At 32.1% G+C, this 20015-nt stretch overlaps 3 protein-coding genes and 1 non-coding gene across 4 annotated transcripts in view; 1 reads left to right on the top strand and 3 right to left on the bottom strand.

Annotated features, from left to right (window-relative positions):
- LOC143204069 (very long chain fatty acid elongase 7) overlaps positions 1-20015 on the top strand; it is an 82436-nt gene that overhangs the window by 15380 nt on the left and 47041 nt on the right. The gene's annotated exons all lie outside the window — the stretch shown is intronic.
- On the bottom strand, positions 4214-8812 carry LOC143204081 (prosaposin). The gene is made up of 3 exons (XM_076416535.1): positions 8652-8812; positions 4416-4519; positions 4214-4315 (listed from the first exon to the last, which is right to left on the bottom strand). Exons 1-3 carry the CDS (start codon positions 8692-8694, stop codon positions 4262-4264), a joined length of 201 nt encoding a protein of 66 aa, XP_076272650.1. The 5' UTR covers positions 8695-8812; the 3' UTR covers positions 4214-4261.
- TRNAC-GCA (transfer RNA cysteine (anticodon GCA)) lies at positions 14005-14076 on the bottom strand. Its single transcript has one exon. It is a non-coding gene; the product is annotated as a tRNA-Cys (tRNA).
- On the bottom strand, positions 14157-19473 carry LOC143204084 (prosaposin). The gene is made up of 3 exons (XM_076416537.1): positions 19315-19473; positions 14499-14605; positions 14157-14322 (listed from the first exon to the last, which is right to left on the bottom strand). Exons 1-3 carry the CDS (start codon positions 19355-19357, stop codon positions 14278-14280), a joined length of 195 nt encoding a protein of 64 aa, XP_076272652.1. The 5' UTR covers positions 19358-19473; the 3' UTR covers positions 14157-14277.

The following is a 20015-nucleotide window of genomic DNA, read 5'->3' as shown; positions in this document are numbered from 1 at the left end:
AGCTTTTGATGTATTTGGTTCATCTTGGAACACCCATACAGTCGACTGCTGCTACTTACTTTCGGGCTCATACGAATATATCCATGATTCGTCTCCTGTCACGATTTTATAAACGTCTTTCGAAGCACCGCGATTTAATTTCTTAAGCATTTCTTTGCACCAATCGGCACGAGCATTTTTTTGAGCGATTGTCAAATTGTGTGGGATCCAACGCGAACATTACTTTCGTACAGCTAAGTGTTCGTGTAAAATCGCATATATGCTGGTGGAACTAATGCTTAGGGATGCCTTAATCTCACAATAGGTGACATGACGATCTTTCTTAATCATTTCGCACACAGCATCGATGTTTTCTGACACAACAGCCGATTTTGGACGACCTTCACGAAACTCGTCGGACAGCGAACTACGAACACGATTGAATTCACTAAACCAGCGATACACGGTGGTTTTTGATGGAGCTTCATCGCCAAAAGTCAAATTAAGTTGATTGATGCACTCTTGTTGTGATAATCCACGTCGAAAATCGTAAAAAATCATCTCACGAAGATATTCACGATTCAGTTCCATTTTTTGCCGAGACGAAACTTTCAACAAAATGTTCCGATTACGTATATCGTCAAAAATGTCAAACTTTACGCTGGAACCGTCAGCCTTGACAATAGTGTTGCCAATTCCCGAAATATAAATAATGACCCTCGTATAAACAAAGATATGCTATAAAATGAGAAAAGTACGTAAAGTTAACATTATGTAATCACTTATTTTTAACGTATTACTTCAATATACACATTACACCTAGGTCGTAGCTCATGTATCTCGGTTATTTTCTTATGTTAAATAGTATTAATTCAATCATTTGAGTCATCATTATCAGGTTAGTAGGTCATATTTCTGTTTATTCAGTTTTTATGAACAGGTTTACCTTAATTTATCTTGATGCGCCATGGTATCTCTCATGCATATCTTGTTTATGACAGATGACAAATGCATTTAATTTGGTGTCACATTCATTAACTATACTCATTTTTTTAAGTTCAATTTAAATTAATAACTTTAGGTTTATTTTTATTATTTATTGGATAGATTCGTCAACCTCTAACGTCTTGTACTTGAGTTAATCGTACAAGATTTTCTTCAATAAGAAACCGCTTAGTGCAGCCGATATGCGAGTTCAGGAAACCGAGATAATTATTTTAAACGGTTTGCTAAAATTTCATAAAAATATTATACATTACATATATCTTTGTTGATAATTTGGGAGTCTCACATGATCAACAAACTGATTTTTTTTATAACATCTTTATTAGATACGCTTAGTACAATGTTAATTATAAATTAATTTATTACTACTTTTCATTTGTACTTGGATTAATTAACAAGCAAGACGAGTGCGAGAAAATACATCGATATGTATTCCTCACTTATAAAATTATAATAACTTGTAGCTATAGTTTACACTAAAGGTATACACTTTATGTAAGTTCGTATGGTTTTGTTCGTTTCAATCTCCAGACATTCTGCGCGCTGTCCCGCAGTTGTATTGCTTGCACGTTAATATGATTTAGAAATCTTCTTTCGTGTTTCAAGGCGAAAGCTTGGATAACTTCGCAAATCCATTTGATTTCCAGGTCATCGTACAGTTCTTCGTTGGTTACGTAGCGATAGGCATTGGTAATCAATCGAAGAACCTTGTTTTGACAGCGTTGGATGACTGACTGATTTGAATGTTTAGTGCAACCCCATATTTGCACCCCACAGGTCCAAATTGGCTTTATAATTGTATTATAGATCAACTTCTTTGATTTTAGGTCAAGTTAAGAGTATCTTCCGACTAACCAGTATAGTTGTTTTATTTTGGTTCTAACGTGTTTTGCTTTTTGTCTAACGTGATGTTTCCAATTTAATCTACCGTCAAGATGGATTTCAAGGTATTTAGCTGATTCTGATTGAGGAATTGGGCATCCATTGAGTGATATAATTAAGTTTTTATTATTTCGCCGCAATGCAAAATTAACGTGGACAGATTTGGAGTTATTAAGTTGAATTTTCAAATCTTTCGTCCATTTGTAGATTTTGTTGACTCCCACTTGTACTTTTTTTATTGCCCTAGGCAGAGATATATCTTTTGCCATAATAAATGTGTCGTCAGCAAAGGTTCCAATTAGTGTTTCTTTTGTTGTTGGAATGTCAGCAGTGTAGAGCTGATATAGAAGAGATCCTAAGACGTTACCTTGTGGAACTCCAGCCGAAATAGTTTTAACTGTCGAGAACGCCATTTCGTGCTATACTCTAAATTTTCTTCCGAAAACATATGACTCCAGCAATTGACAATAGTTACGCAGTAACAATTGGCTCATCTTATAGATTAATTCCAAATACCAAACCCGATCAAAAGCTTGTGAGACATTCAGAAATATTGCAGGGCAGTATTTCTTTTCCTCAAACGCATTTTCAATAGCCGCAGTTACTCTGTACACTTGATCGATTGTTGAATGGTGATTTCGAAAACCAAACTGGAAATCTGATATTATTACAAAATTTTTAATACCTTTAAATATTAGTTTCTCAAATATTTTGATATTACAGGTAGTAGCGAAATAGGCCTGTAAGATTCGTTTTTTGAGCATAATTATTTGTGCCACCTTAAAGCATTCCGGGACATGCTTCAGCCTTAAACAGGCATTAAATATATATGTCAACATGATGATTGCTTTGGCAGTTCTTTCAATAATCCATTTGAAATGTCATCTATACCAGGTGCCTTTTTAGGATTGAGGTTATCAATTTCAGTGGTAATTTCCAATGGAGAAATTAGATTTAGATCTACATCGGGTTGATAAACAGGAGATGTATCCATGGTAGATTCTACATCATTAGGTTGAAATATGTTAGCTAAGTATTGTGCGAACAATTCAGCTTTTTCATCGTTGCGTCGAACCCATTCATTTCGATCATTTTTAATTGGCGGTACTCGAATAATTGGTCTTTTAAATCTTCTAGTTGCTTTCCATAGTGAATACTCTTTGTCTGCTTAATCGACTTACATACTTTTGAAAGCAATTCTGTTTATATTCTTTGATCTTTTGATTCGTCTGATTACTAATTATATTAAAAGTAGTTTTGTCTACAGCATTTCTGGTTCTGTGCCATACTCTTCTAGCTTTTCTCCTTTCTTTTATCATTTCTCTAATTTCGAGGGGGTAAAGTACTTCATATTCTGATTTCTTTCTTGCTATTGGGGTAGCATCTTTTGCAGCTGACCGAATTTGTTCAGTTATATGTTTGGTTTGTTGCTCAAGATCATCTATAGTTTTAAGTCTTTTAAACTGATTTGTTCCTGCAGTATTAATCTGAATTTGTCCCAGTCAGTATATTTGTTGGTAAGATTAGGCTTTTTTGCTTTCCTTAGGATTGTCGCGCCCAGTGTTAGCAATACTAGAGTGTGACCAGATGTTAGATCGCACAAGCTTCCTGTACTAATTTGATTTAATGAGATGCCTTTTGAAATGTAGATGTCCAGCAGATCTGGAACTTTATTACTGTCTGTGGGCCAGTAAGTGGGTTCGCGCCCTGAGTGATAATTACAATTTGTAAGGTTAATGGCTTTGAGTAATTCGTTTCTGTTCGTTCATATATCTCATACATTAACCATTACAACATGTGTACGTAGCAAATTTTTATTGTATTTTCTGGGCTATTACAAGCATGTCGATGAACACAAATTTTACAGACTCTGCTTTAGGCTATCCTCGAATATTTAAATAAAAAATATATATTCTGTATGTTTTATTTTGAGGCTTTATTTAAAATTTGCCTAAATTCAGCGAATCCATATTATACTGTAGGTATATACTTATATATATTCATGTATAGACATCCATGTATAGAATCCATATGTATATACTCATCTTTACTCGTTTTATCTCTTTTATGGACTAATATTACACTGATTGGGTAATTGTCAGCAATTCCTCCAACAAATCCAATAGCTTTTAGTAGAATACCCTTTTAGTATGGTATAACCTTATCGACAATAGCAGCCAAATTGTAAATTATTGTCAAAAGTCGAGTTAAGTGCGTCGATGTACTCTTATAGAGTTAATTCACATGAAAAGTTGTAATAAATAATAAATTTCAAAGAATTTGTGAAGTGAAAATATAACATATACTAGTAGAACTATACTTTAAATATATTAAATAAAACAAAAAGTTCTGCTAATCCATTTATTAAAATCCTTTATATAATTTTCTGAACAATTTACAATAATTTAGAAGCTTTGTTCCATACTTCTGTTTCACAATGTTTTAGAGTCTGAAACAAATAACTAGCTGTAATATTGGTTTTCTTAATTCTCTTTTAAGTCGTTTAAGCAATTAATTGTCCATTTTTACATATGAAACAATAAACTTACACCGCATTCCACCGCATTTTCTTTGCTAGCGCACCAATAACCTGGACCCCACGTGCATTTGTTGGCACCAACTAGTGGTGGAGAAGAGTCAGCAAATGTAAGAGCTAAAACAGTAAATTTATTGATTACAACTGATAAAAAATGTGATTAAAAATCTCCCTCTGGTAGCACTGATAGTAGTTATTTTTAATCAGAGTTGTTAACACAAGAGAGTTAACAAATGTACTTTGGTTTTGCTGTAGTAAACACTGACAAGCCATGGGCATCGAAGCTGTTTTATAACGCATGATGAACAAAGTTATACAAGTGATCACTTGGTGAAAATGTGTACTTTTCAATTTCTGTACCAACGTTATGGAGAGAACAAAAAATCATGTAAATGATTGCTACTTTTACTCGATGAATGTCGTCGGTATAAATTAAAAAATAAAAATAGCACAGTATAAATATACTGACGTATTATCAGTATCGAAGCCAGTTACAGGCACGGACAGCCAACATTGCCAATTTATCCAGGTACAAGTGCAAACAATGTCTTAAGAACTTCGTATTCATCATCGGTGAACAATGAACGCGATTTCGTTATGGCAGAAAAGTTTTTAATTTATCAAGGAATATTTGTCGGACTTGATATTCGAAAACTAATAGCTGACGTAAAGTTTATAAATTGTTTAAAGTATGGATAGCGTTTCAAAGTATTGTGTATAATTACCAAATTACCAGCAAGTGATGGACAATTTATTCCATAATTACTACAAGATTGGAGCTCGAATGTTTCCCAAAATGCATTTTCTGCAATCACATCTTGATTTTTTCCCACAAAATTTGAGCGACACGAGCGACGAGCAAGGAGAGCGACTCTATGCCAAGATATTGCGAAAATCGAAAGACTTACGCGATTCAGTCATATAATATATAAAAACTGAAGGTCTGACGGTTTTATAATTAAAGACGAATTAAGTTTACTATTATTTAATTGCATTATATGTGAAATTTTTAAAGAAATGTTCATGTAGCCAAAGAAGTTAATAGTCTTTAAAAGTTAATGTTGGATATGCAGAACCGGTCATAACAGGGCTCCGGCGTACCATAGTAAAACACATTTTTTTGCCAAAATTAGTTTTTTTATTCGACATAATTTCCTTCAAGGTTGATACACTGATTATAGCGATCCTCCAACTTTTCGATACCATTATTATAGTACGATTTGTCCTTTGCTTCAAAATAGGCCTCAGTTTCAGCAATCGCCTCTTCATTCGACGAAAATTTCTTCCCAGCGAGCATTGTTTTGAGATCTGAGAACAGGAAATAGTCACCGGAGGCCAGATCTGGAGAATACGGTGGATGAGGAAGCAATTCGAAGCCCAAGAAGCCCAATTCATGGATTTTTGACACGGTATATTGTCTTGGTGAAGCAGCGATTTCGTCCCTCCAACGGTTCAATAACGCTAGGTAGTAGTCGCTGTTTCGAGGTAGTCAATGAAAATTATTCCACGCGCAGCCCAAAATACAGACGCCATAACCTTGCCAGCCGACTGTTGCGCTTTCACACGCTTTGTAGCGGGCTCATCTTGTGTAGTCCACTCGGATTACTGTCGATTGGACTTCGGAGTGAAATGATGGAGCCATGTTTCATCCATTGTCACATATCGATCATCTTCAAACATTGCTCGGAATCATCAACTCGTCGTAGTTTTTGGTCAAAAGTGAGCTTGCGCGGCACCCACTTTGCACAGAGCTTTCTCATACCCAAATATTCGTGAATGATATGATGTACACGTTCAGTTGATATCTTTAGAGTGCCTGCTATTTCATTCAGTTTCAATTTACGGTCATTCAAAATAATTTTGAGGATTTTTTAAATGTTTTCGTCGGTAATAGCCTCTTTTGGGCGTCCACTGCGTTCACCGTCTTCGGTGTTCATTTCGCCACGTTTATACTTAGCATACCAATCCTTAATGGTTGATTTTCCTGGGACAGTGTCCGGAAATTCGGCATCAAGCCAAGTTTATGCTTCAACTATATTTTTTCCCTTCAAAAAGCAATATTTAATCAACACGCGAAATTCCTTTTTATCCATTTTTGGAGTTGTTTCACTCGAAATACTATAATTCACAAACTAATGATCCGTTAGCTGTTAAATTTATACATGCGTCTTTTGAGGGTTGGGGCTAACTGAAAAACATATGGATTGAATTCTAGTAGCGCCATCTATGTGTCAGACAGGAGACTTTTCAGTTGACCTGTTAAGTGGATAATTTATATCTACTACATGTTCTAATAGTTGATTGTGAAGTTTTCGTTACCTATTATCTCACGATATTTTTGAGATGAAAAGATTAGCACCATTTTGCTCAAAGGATCGTTCCAATTGATCCCATTGTATTTCAAATGGAATTAAATGTAGACATAATTCAGAATATGTGTTGTTACAAATTTCAACCGACGTTGTTTGTTCTTCATTCAAGCTTTTCCGTTTGAATCAATCTTTCTTCGGGAATATTTCCTTGCCACATGACACACGATGGAATGCGTCATGATTTAATGAATTAGTGAATTAAAATTGATGATATCTGTTCAAAGTAACTTTAAGATCCCAAAATACAGAAGCCATATTTTCTTGTGTATCAACGAATAAGAGTTCGAACTATTTTTTGCCATTAAGTATTCATGGTCATTCAATTGCTTATTTTCTGAAGGAGATGTCTCGAATGACATTATATCTGAATCAACAGAGCACACCAGTGAACAAATGATTATTGTCATTAATTTAATTAACACCATATATGTTAGTGATTACTGGATTTAAATCTAGACAATTTCAATTCAAATTTGCGTTTTTTTTTTGTAAATATCAGTCGGACTTGTTCTCTTTTTTAAAAGTTTCTTTGTTTGTTTTCTCAAATATTTCTTCTGAATGTTTTGTTTATATATGAATATTTCTATTTTATATTAAAATGTAATATCATATGAATATTAAAAGGTTTCTCCATACGCAGCCAGTACTATTATTGAAAAAAAATATTGCTCAGAAAACATATTTACTGAGAATGCTGTATTTAACATTACGTTAGACAAAAACCACTAGATCAGACTCAAAATTTTTAAAAAATGCACTGGTTAGTTCGAGAATACTCCTAACTTGTCCTAAGATCAAATAGATTGGTTCATCATTCAATTATAAAGCTTATTAGGGCTTATGGGGTTGCACTAAAGCACCAAACCAACTAGTAATACAATGATACCAAAAACAAAGTTCTTCGACTATACGATGACGTTGAAATTAAATGGATTTCGGAAGTTATCCAAGATTTCGCCTTGAAACACGAAATAAGGTTATTTAACTTATTCACAGAAATGTAAAAGCAATGTAGCTACTTGACATCATACTTGAAATCAGAAGATTGAAGTGAACCAAACTATATGAACATGTATAGAGTCATAAGTATTTAGTTTTAACTTTAGTTTATATTTGGGGACATGTTGATGTATGTATTTTACATTCGTCTTGTTGGTATATTGATGCAAGTACAACACAACAATAATAACAAATGAACTTTATAAAATAAGATTGTACTAAACATATCTAATCTAAGTTATATCTTATTTTATTTAAAAAATGGTGTATTTACCATGGATTGAAGAGAATACGTGACGAAAGTCTAGAAATATTGGGCGAAGTTGTGAAAGATAATGTGGAAAGAAATAACTATAAGAAAATACCAAGGAAAATTAGACTTTTAAGCTTTTAAAGATGGAAATATATGAATAGAGCAAGGTAATTTAGTAAGAAACAATACAAATAAAAATTATTCCATGCTCTGGAGATGCATTGAAATAGATGGACCTATAGGATGAACATTTAGTTATTAATTATGTCCTATAAGTATAAGATATTGAAATTATATATTCTATAAAAGTGCAATAAGTATTAAATGGGATTCAGATGGCACTGAGGATGACAAAATTTGATAGAACTACGTACAGAAAATGACTACACTATAACCAATTAATGGTTATCCGAACATAAAGAAGAGGAAAACCTAGATTGGAACTTAGAGACTTGGGACAACGTAATAAATAAAAAACCAAACGAAAGATGATAAGCTTAGATATAGACGAAGGTCAGGTATCGCAATCAAATATCAAACTAGTTCATCAGTAATACAGTGTTTAACCACAAGAACATAAAATCATTTCTTATACGACTTATTAAATTGTATAAAAGGTACTCACCAAAAATGGCGACGACAATCACTAATACAAAAGCGAGTTTCATGGTTTATCGCTCAGCTAATGTCAATAGCAGAAACTTATCTTGTTAAAAAATACAATATCCTGCGACGCTTTTATACAGTGAAAATGAGTCTAAAGCAACGTTGCCACCTTTCAGGAAAGCAATTTTTCTTTTTGTTGTGGAATAACTGGTTTTTCTTCAGGTGACAACGAAATGACATTGTTTACTCTACGCGACAAAAGTAATTTCTTATTTTTCTTGGTAGTAGTTTAGATTCTCGTGTACGTAGAATAGTCCTTGAGACGAAGAAATTAGCGTTAATCTATATCGTGATTAGACTTAAGTATGTCATATTTACTATCGAATATCGACTGTGAAATCTATATAATTTAGTATTTACTTGATTCATTGCTGTAGACTTTGGGTTATGACGAGTTAATAAATAAAGCGTCATTTCGGATATTTATAGATCTTCTGAATTGCTTCGCTATCGTGGCTGTTGCGGGTCTAATTTTTCCACTGTTTTCGGTTTCAGTGTGAATCAGTTTTGTCAGATTTAAGCTAGTAATCCGATATAATGGTGCTACACGAGATTAATAGAATAGTTGGGCAGTCCCAGTTGTTTACACTTCTGTAATTTGATCTATAGTCCTTTCAATAAAACAGCCAGTGCACGTCATCAAAATTTATAATGCAACGTTGCCGCATCAAATTTAAGTTTTGGTTTATTTTGACCCTGACGGCAAAATACGAATGTAAATAATGAAACAAAAATAACGTTATAAATTATAATTTAGTTTAACATTACAGTACATCTAACGCATACATTAACGAAGGACTCAAAACTACAATTAAGACACAGGTATAATAGTTTGTAGGTTAGAATTGTTTTATTATATTTACATTGTTATTCCTTTTCATACTCATATTTTCATATGAGGTGAAGCTCTAGGCGCGTTTTCTTTATATTCTAGTATCCCTTGGTGGCCTAATATATTTAATTAACAATTATATATCAATGTAATGTGTTTTACTTTTCTGGTAATGAAAGTATATTTACTTTTTTACGTTTAGTTTTTGTTTCTTTCGTTCTCGTGTTTCGTGTTAAAACGACTATAATTTTAATCACTGTATTTCACCTTAGTTTCTTCTGTTATTGTCTTTGTGTATTTACATTTTCTTCATAAAATTTATAAAAGTATTGAATATTTGAAATATAAACAAAACAGTTAATACTTATTCTCTCCTCATATATTCTAACCTAATGCTCGTACGTGTATTTGGAGCAATTACAAACATGTCTATGCAAAGAAATGTTTTATCCTTTACAATACGATTTTCTACAGATAATATGATGTTATACACCCTTATATAATAGTAATTATATACTCTTATATACTCAAACCGAAGGTATTATTGTAAACAATGCTTTTTTCTGCAGTGCATCTTTTCAGGCTTCGTATGTATGTGAGAATGGAGGGTGGGCACGTGGTTTTTATAACAAAACTACTGGATTCTATTATGGTTTATTCGAGACGCCAGCTCAGAAGCTCATTAAATTGCCTTTGAATTAGGACTCTTCCTTCTTCCTCAGGCCACACTCGTACCAAGACTGCCCTGATTTGGCGGCCGCTCAACATTGTTAGCTGTGGGGAGGGGATCTCCATATTTCTTGGAATATTCAAAGGAGGCCGCATCCCAACTGCTTACTGTCAATAAACGGCGTATGCTCACATATATGTTATTGACGGAGTAACCAAACACTAATTCAGTTCCATAAATGAAGCCATGTCTGTTTCCACTATGAACAATAATATATCTGCAATGAATTATTAAAAAATATTATGACTAACAAAACCTAATAAAACGTTGTTCTACCTTTAACTTTTATCCCTCAACTTTTGTTATCTTTACATTCTTTATTAGTTTTATAGAGTTTTCGAAGAGTGTCATAATGTTCCATTTTGAAAAATCCATGTCCTGTCTATATATAAATACATAAATTGAAATAATAAATTTTCTTTAGTTACATTTTATTAATTATATCTTACATTGGATATGCTTAGTACAATCTTAATTTATAAATTAATTTATTAGTAGTATTCTGTTGTACTTGTATTAATATACAAGCAAGGCGTGTACGGGATTAATACATAAATATGTATTTCTTAAATTATAATAAAATTATTCTACTTAATCTAAACTTAAAAATACTCTTATACACTAAACTTGTTCGTGTTGTTTGGTTCGCTTCAACCTTTTGATTTCTTACGTGTTGTCAAGTAGCTGTCAAGTTGCGTCCACGTTGCCGTGATTTATCAACCTTATTTCATGTTTTAGCGTGAAATCTTGGATCACTTCGTGCATCCATTTGATTCCGAGGTTATCGTGCAGCTTTTCGTTGGTTACGTAGCGATAAGTATTGGTAATTAATCGTATAATTTTGTTTTGGGTTGAATTTTTAGTGCAACCCCATATTTGCACCCCATAGGTCCAAATAAGCCTTTCTGATTGACTGATAAACTAATATCATTGATTCATTGATTTTAGGTCAAGTTGAGAGTATCTTCCGACTAACCAGTACAGTTGCTTGACTTTGAGTCTAATTTGCTCTGCTTTTTATCTGACATGATGTTTCCAGTTTAACCTACCATCGAGCTATATTCCGAGGTATTTGGCTGATTCTGCTTGAGCAATGGGGCCTCCGTCAAGTGATATAATTAACTGTATTTTCCAATCTCTAGTCCATTTGTAGATTTTGTTTACCGCTACTTGTACATTCTCTATAGTGTTAGACAGGGATACATCTTTTGCCATTATAACTGTGTCGTCAGCAAATGTTCCAAGTACTGTTTCTTTTATTATTGGGATATCAGCAGTATAGTGCAGATTTACAAATGTACTCAAGATGCTACCTTATGAAACTCGAGCCGAAATAGGTTTAAGTATTTAGAGGTGTTTTAAGTCAACAGTAATATACTTCCGCGGTAGCAATTTGCTTATTTTGTAGATTAATCTTAAATGCCATACCCGGTCAAAAGCTTGTGACGCATCCAGGAATATTGCAGGGCAGTATTTCTTTTCTTTGAATGCCTTTTCAATAACCGCCGTTACTCTATGCTCTTGGTCGATTGTCGAATGGTGATTCCGAAATCCAAACTAGAAATCTGGTATTTCTGTAAATGGTTTAATGCGTTTCAACAGCAGATTATCAAATAATTTGGATATCGCAGGTAGCAGCGGAAGGAGCCTGTAAGATCCAACTTGTCCTGCCAGTTTGTCAGATTTTTTAAGCATAATCGTTCAAGCAACCTTAAAACATTACGGAACATAGTTCAGGCTCAAACAGGCATTGAATATATATATGTTTTTTAGTTAGCCCTAACCCTCAAAAGATGCGTGTGTTAATTTGATTGCTGTCGGATCATTAGTTTGTGAATTATAGCATTTTGAGTTTCAGCAACTTTTGTTATTGTGAAAAAATGGATAAAAAGGAATTTCGCGTGTTGATAAAATACTGCTTTTTGAAGGGAAAAACTACAGTTGAATCAAAAACTTGGCTTGATGCCGAGTTTCCGGACACTGCCCCAGGAAAATCAACCATCAAGGATTGGTATGCTAAGTTTAGACGTGGTGAAATAAGTACCGAAGACGGTGGACGCAGTGGACGCCCAAAAGAGGTTGTTACCGACGAAAACATTTAAAAAATCCACAAAATGATTTTGAATGAACGTAAATTAAAATTGACTTCAATAGCAGACACTCTAAAGATATCAACTGAACGTGTACATCATATAATTCACGAATATTTGGGTGTGAGAAAGCTCTGTGCAAGGTGGGTGCCGCGCGAGCTCACTTTTGACTAAGAACAACGACGAGTTGATGATTCGGAGCAGTGTTTGAAAATGATCAAGAGTAATAAACCCGAGTTTTTGCATCAATGTGTGACAATGGATGAAACATGGCCCCATCATTTCACTTCGAAATCCAATCGACAGTCATCCGAGTGGACTGCACACGATGAACCCGCTCCAAAGCGTGAGAAAACGCAACAGTCGTCTAGCAAGGTTATGGCGTCTGTATTTTGGGATGCGCATGGAATAATTTGCATTGACTACCTTGAAAAAGGAATGACCATCAACGGCGACTATTACATAACGTTATTGGACCGTTTGAAGGACGAAATCGCCGAAATATGGCCGCATTTGAAGAAAAACAAAGCTGCTTCACTAAGACAATGCACCGTGTCACAAGTCAGTGAAAACGATGACAAAAATTCATGAATTGAGCTTCGAATTTCTTCCTCATCCACCGTATTCTCCAGGTCTGGTCCCCAGCGACTATTTCCTGTTCTCAGATCTCAAAAGAATGCTCGCTGGGAAGAAATTGTCGTGGAATGAAGAGGTGATCCCCTAAACTGGGGCCTATTTTGAAGCAAAGGACAAATAGTACTACAAAAATGGTATCTCTTGATGGGAATTATGTTGAATAAAAAACATTATTTTGTCAATAAAATGTGTTTTACTATGGTAGGCCGGGACCTTTTCAATTGACCTATTATATCCTATATTTCCTAACAGTGTATGAATAATGATCCCTAAGTTTTCTATGGATTCTTTCCTCTGTCTGAAATAAAGTGCAGCTGCAATACGCTAAAATATATAACAATAACGAGTATGTTTCGGTAACGTTTCGAGCTCAAAAATATATTTTGTCACCAAATCTGTATAATTTATTGATCACAAAGATCACCATGAAAATGACTAACAAGCTATAATATATTATAATACCTACGTTCTTGAATATATTGTCGATTAATATGTATATCAATAGTATCAATATTGTAAGACTCAGTGAAGAAGAAAAAGCGAGCTTAGCTTTAGCTCTTTCTAATATTTGGTGGTATGCGAATAAATGCCTTGATAACAGGATGTTCTATATGCTGTTTGGTCCATTCTAATTAAAATTTTATAGTAATAGAGCCCAGTCAATTTTCCAGATGCATTGCTTGACTCTGTTTATTATTTCTACTGTAATATTTGTAAATTATAAGAAATCTAAATCAGACGAGAGAAGGAAAGAATGAGAAATCAAAAGCCTTAGAGATTTGAGGATATTAAGAATGTAATAGTTGAACTTATCAATGATAGAGTAACTTTAATTTTGTTTGTTAATATTAATATTATGTGTTGTAGAATCCAATAAATTAGTATGACTTATTCTTCGTTTGAAAGAGATAGTTCTTAGTTATGTTGTAGAATTTAACTTGTAGAGTTATAGAAATTTGTTGTGGTTATCAAATTTAAATATTTATAAATTAAAAAAATCGACTTGTATAAAAAAAAGTTACTGAGGGGGCACCCGGGTTTGAACCGGGGACCTCTCGATCTGCAGTCGAATGCTCTACCACTGAGCTATACCCCCACTTGAAAAACGTTTCCTACGTCTCATACATAAGCCATTAATAAATAATTATATAGGGTATAATTAATTAAAAAAATATGTTATTTTAATTCATATTTCATTTTAAAAGTTACATTTATATCGTTATATATCAAATCCGTAAATCATACAACTTTATATTTCTTATGTTGTTTTACATTTGTGTAATTTCATCGGTTCTGCTTAGCCTTTGTTGCCCCATACTTTTGTTTCACAATGTTGTAGGGCCTGAAACAATCAAACATATATTGTAATTCATACATATATTGTAGCGCTAGTATTATATAGATACATGAACGAGCTATGCCTACCAATGGGTATTACAACAAAAAAGACATATATTAAATATCTGAAGAGACTTCAAAAGGTACCAATGCTAGCGGAATGTTGAATGTATAACTTACATTACAAGACACAGCATTCTGGCGACTTGCACACCAATAACTGGGACCCCATGTGCATTTTTCGGCCCCGACTAATTGTCCACGTGGCGCAGCACCAAAAACAGCGCCTGAAAATTGTGAATAGTTATAACAATCATTTACTCTATTTGATAAGTATTTGTTCATTGTATTATCCCTATTTACCAAACCTTGCATCTTTGTGTTATTGTTTGTAACGGTCGATATGACTGTACACATTTCCTGGATACATACATTATGTATTATATATATATATATATATATATATATATATATATATATATATATATATATATATATATAGAGAGAGAGAGAGATTATAGATAGAAATAGAGTAAGAATAGAAGTACAATTTTTAGAACGTGCAGATGACTTAGTCATAACATATAAAAGGAGATATGTATTACAAAAAATGTTAGAGGAGTAAACAACAGTAAGATAACAATTGTGATTAAGAGTTAATAAAGAAAATATAAAGGTGTGTTGGAATAAACAGAGTGATAAAACGATAAAAGGAAACCATGCGCTAGGCAGGATTATAAATTTAAACAAGTACATTCAATTTTTGTGTTCAAAAATTGAACCGACTTCAAAAAATAAATAAGGAACTCATTAAAAATTAAAAAATAATCAAAATTAGATTTTTAACATACAAAAAAACATTTTAAACAAAATATGTAAATAATAGTCGTTGTAATAACTAAATAAAAATAAACAAAAAACTTATTTAACCTATCTACTACATGTTTTATATTCTACTATATACACACTATTGAGCTTAATACTTACCTAAACCTGTTTGTCTAATTATGATAATATTTTAGCTACTACCGACTGATCAGTTTGAAGTTAGTGTTTATGTACATGTCACAAAATTATATTATTATTTTTGTATTGTTTGGGTTCGGATCTGACCTCAAACTTATCAGTTGGTTGTAGTTAAACTAATATTGTAAATAGATAAATAGGTTAAGGTAAGTATTAAGCTAAATAGTGTGTATATAATAGGATATAAAATACGTGTAGAAGACAGGTTAAATGGGGTTTTTGTTTTTTTAATGTAGTTATTACAACCACTATTATGTCCATATTTTATTTTAATTTTTTTTTGTTAATAATTAATAATAAAATATAACAGTAAGTTTGATTATATTTTAATTTTTAGTGAGTTCCTTTTTTTTGAAGTCGGTTCAATTTTTTTGTTTAAAATATTCTATTTTTCTCTTTTTAGTGTTAGATACTTACTCAATAAATTACGCCAGTTATTTTATTAAGTATTACAATGGATAGCCTAAGTAAAAATACAGCCCGTATGAGGAAAAATAGGAATAAAGAAACAATGATTGAAAATAAGGGACTCTTCGGACCCCGGTGTCCGTTAGACTAGTTAATTTAACAAATGTTCTAACCAAATTAGAACAAGAAAAGATGCTAAACCCGTTGGGAATCGAACCCGCGAACTCCGCGAGTAAGCTTAAGGTTCTAACAGTTACATCATAGAAACAGTTTCCTGCAATATTTCTAGGACTTTTCATATGATATGGCTAGTACTTAAAGGAAACTGAATAGCTTTTATACCGACAACATCCGATTTTTCGTCATATTCCTTCAGCAACAACATTATATCCAAATATCTGATTATTTTAGATAAAATGATATGTGAAAATTTTGAAAGTGCCTTTGAAATTTAAGGTTTTCCCTCGATTTCCCCGCTTCCCCCCTAACAGGTCCCGACTTCGGAAGTGCACTCTTTCGAATAAAAAAAGAATTTTGAAAGTCTGCCTACAATTGACGGACAAATCGGCAAACACACATAAAAAGTTATATACAGCCGAATATAGAACCTCCGCCTTTTTTGATGAAAGATGAAACATTTAATAGTGAGTACATTATGATCCACTTTCTTTGATAATATCAGTATTCAAGATTAATTTGTACCTAACTGCATTTAAAAAATACATTTCTGTAGAGGAGAAATCTATGAATTAGCTGAAAGATGCATTAAAATTTGTGTTTGTATACCTAGTATTATTATTCTCTCTCTTCTAGTCATTTTTAATACATATATTTAAAACTTAGAGTTAGATTTTAATAAATTGTCTAATATAATACGTTATTGTTATGCAACCCTCCATATTATATAACAGCGTATTTTGTCGACTATACCCAACTCTAATTATAATACGATATTATATATAATTTGAAAATATTTAAAGGTAACTATAAAAATCATCTAATAATTATTATATAATTATTAAAATTATTTTATTTAGTATTAATAGATATCTAATATAAATTTAATATTATGCAACCCTCCATATAAATCAGTAATGGATTATTTTAGATTACACTGAATATTAAAAAAACGTATTGCTTTATTTTATGTACCTTTGGTTATTGATCTATCGTATATACATACTTAGTATTTTAAATTTGTTTTTTGTTTGTTTTGATATTTTTGATTTTGTTACTGTATTGTTAATTCAAAATTATTTATAATTGAAATGTGTGTTTATGTAACCAGTAATACTACTCTTGAATAAGTAGCTTTTTGCGTTATATTAATATTCAAATTGTGAAAAAATGGCGATAAAATCATAATTTATTTACAATATTACTTTTAACAAATTCAATCTATAACCAATTATCACATTAGATTTTATTTCTCAATGTACTTGTGCTTAACAGCACTCTAATTTTTATACTGATAATTAAATTGATAAAAATGACTAATATATACTGTTAGGAATGTTACCACCATATATTTTAATATTATATCTAAGTTTGCGGTTATTTTAAATATAAATTATAACGTCCGGTGATAGTGGGTTTGTTTATACTTATATTCAATATGTTAGGCAGTGACCTGTTTCATATATTAAAATGTCCAGTATGAACTTTGAACTGGCACTAATCACACATTATTATGAAACAGTTTTTGGAAATTATGTGTGTTATTAATAATTATTATATAAAATTGTTTAAAAATGATCTTTGATGTCACAGAATTAATGTCAATATATCTTAATATTATTACTGATTAGTTCTCTAGGGTCTTTCATGATCAACATTCAATATATGGTTTAGTTTATCTTCCAAAGTTATATTTCGTTCTTTCTGAACGGTTGTAATGTAGTGTTATTAAGGCGTTTTTGATATAGGATATGACACTTGTACGATATACTGTATTTTAATAAATTTTTACTAATAGTCACTTAATATTTGACACTTAAAGATACTGAACATCTGACAGAATTTTTTTGTGGCAATGCTATAGGAATTCTTAGAAGTCAGCCAATCAGTATCCCAGAGTTAGTGAAGAATTAAATTAAAATGCAAGCCACTTCATTAACTGGATTGTTGGAACTTCATTTGTTGGATTTCAAAGAAAAATTTGCTTCAGTTCTGGTATCTTGATGCTAGGCTGAAATTGAATGGTCACAGCAAGAGAAAAAGATGAGAATAGAATATTTAGCATAGAAAATAGTATTGGCTAGGGAATGTATGAACAAAATTCAGAAAACTTATATTAATCTTTTATAATTTAATTGAGTGATCAATGCCATTTGTAATTCTACTGATATAGAAGATATCAAAGAATCACCCATGAAATGGTTATTTTTACATGATATAAACTGCAGCACTAATGAGGAACATTAAAAAGACCAATATATTATTAAAATTAGTTAACAAATCAGGGAATTGTTGAAATGAAAAGAATATTTAGGGACAAATGATCAACAGTCATTACTATTATAGTATCCAATGCTTTATTGGCATCGAATTTATAAGAGTATTTTTCAGAATAGGCAAGATAAAATATATACTAAATTAAACGATATTGTTACACAAATATTTCAATGTATATATTCTTGGATTTATCTTGTACAGGACTTTTTGAGATCTAAGAGTTCTTTGTCAGTTTAAAAGTACTTGGAAATGCAACCACCTTTCTTCACATGACAAATATAACTAAAATATGTTAGTGTTTGTGAAACACACAGAGAATAATTCGGTTTAAAACATGTATTGGCGATTTCCTACATACTCGATATGTCACAAGTAAACATTCATATGCAATAACTAAAGTTACTATGGCATATCATTTATTATTGCTGGTTGACACCTCTTAAGATGTGATAGCATAGACGAAAGAAAAACAGAGTACACTGCAATTCACATGCATCAAATAATATTCCAAATAGTAATCAGTGTCATTTTTACTTCCACTTATATAGAATATATCAAAGAAACATCCACAAAGCTACTGGATTAATGAAGAATATGAAAAAGACCAAGATATTATTTAGATCAGTTATATCAGGGAATTGTTGAAATTAAAACATTATCTATAGGCAAGGATCATCATTCACTATTATCAAAATATCCAATATTTTGTTGACATCGAAGCTATTAGAAGATTGTTCACAGTAAGACAAGATAAAAAATTGATATTGAACTAAAAGAAATTGTTGCATATGGAATTCATTCTATCAAAATACATAGAGAAGAATTCGATTCAAGAAATGTACTGGCTATTTGATCGATACTACATAACATCCATATGTAACAAGCAAATATCTATATTAATGTTTGACACTTGTTAAGATGTGATAGCATAGATAAGAAGGTTTATTGGAAACCGTTGTCAAAATAGAGACCATTAGGTACCAATATTAAAAACTGCAACAACTTAACTAATATTTAAAATAGTTGTTGATTCGAAAAATACACATTTATATCTTACTTAGCACTGTATCTTAATCCCATAAAAATATAGATAAAATCTCACACTTACCAAAGATGGCAAAAACAAACATTAAAACAATAGCGAATTTCATCTTTTCGATTAAATCGTCTGTACCTTTCGGACTCCAATAGACAACTCGGTATTTAAAAATTATAACTGAACTTATATATAATTTAGCGAAATTTGTTCGAGCGTTGTCAGATTTCCTATTTAAATCGAATTATAGTATTAGGTTGTTCTTTTTAGATAAGTGCTTTATAAATATTTTGCTTATAATAAGATAGACGTTTCTTGGTATTACCATAATTATTGTTATTGTTTGTAAGTCTCTTTAAACTCCGGCTGGTATTATTTATTATTTAACTGTAAGTTAAAGTAATACCAACACGTAAACCCAAAGCATTGAAATAAAAAAAATGTTTACAATGTATTTCCTGGATTTGAACGTTATTGTTTAGTATAAAGATAACGTAGATTTTTCCAGAGATGCTAGATATAAACGGATTATACAATTGCGATCCAAAAACAGACATTTTCTTCGAATTTATTTTATTATTTTTATATCCGGGTTTCGAAACAGTTAAATTCTATCGTCGGTTGGCTTTCCGAGCTAAATCGGGCGGTTATGGTATTTACGAAATGACATGAATTGAAAGCCAATTTTTTTTGTTCTGGCCTAAAACCAGGCAATGGAATGCATGACGCATCTCTGGTCGCGGAGACTTGCCCCGGAGTGACAAGTTGGACCG

This window comes from Rhynchophorus ferrugineus, unplaced genomic scaffold (genome assembly GCF_030347505.1).
Source record: "Rhynchophorus ferrugineus isolate W39M unplaced genomic scaffold, kcgeb_rfMv2 rfM10, whole genome shotgun sequence".
In the NCBI taxonomy this organism is placed as follows: domain Eukaryota; kingdom Metazoa; phylum Arthropoda; class Insecta; order Coleoptera; family Curculionidae; genus Rhynchophorus; species Rhynchophorus ferrugineus.
Note: the sequence above shows the minus strand (reverse complement) of the source record. Positions and strands in the feature narration are given on the sequence as shown.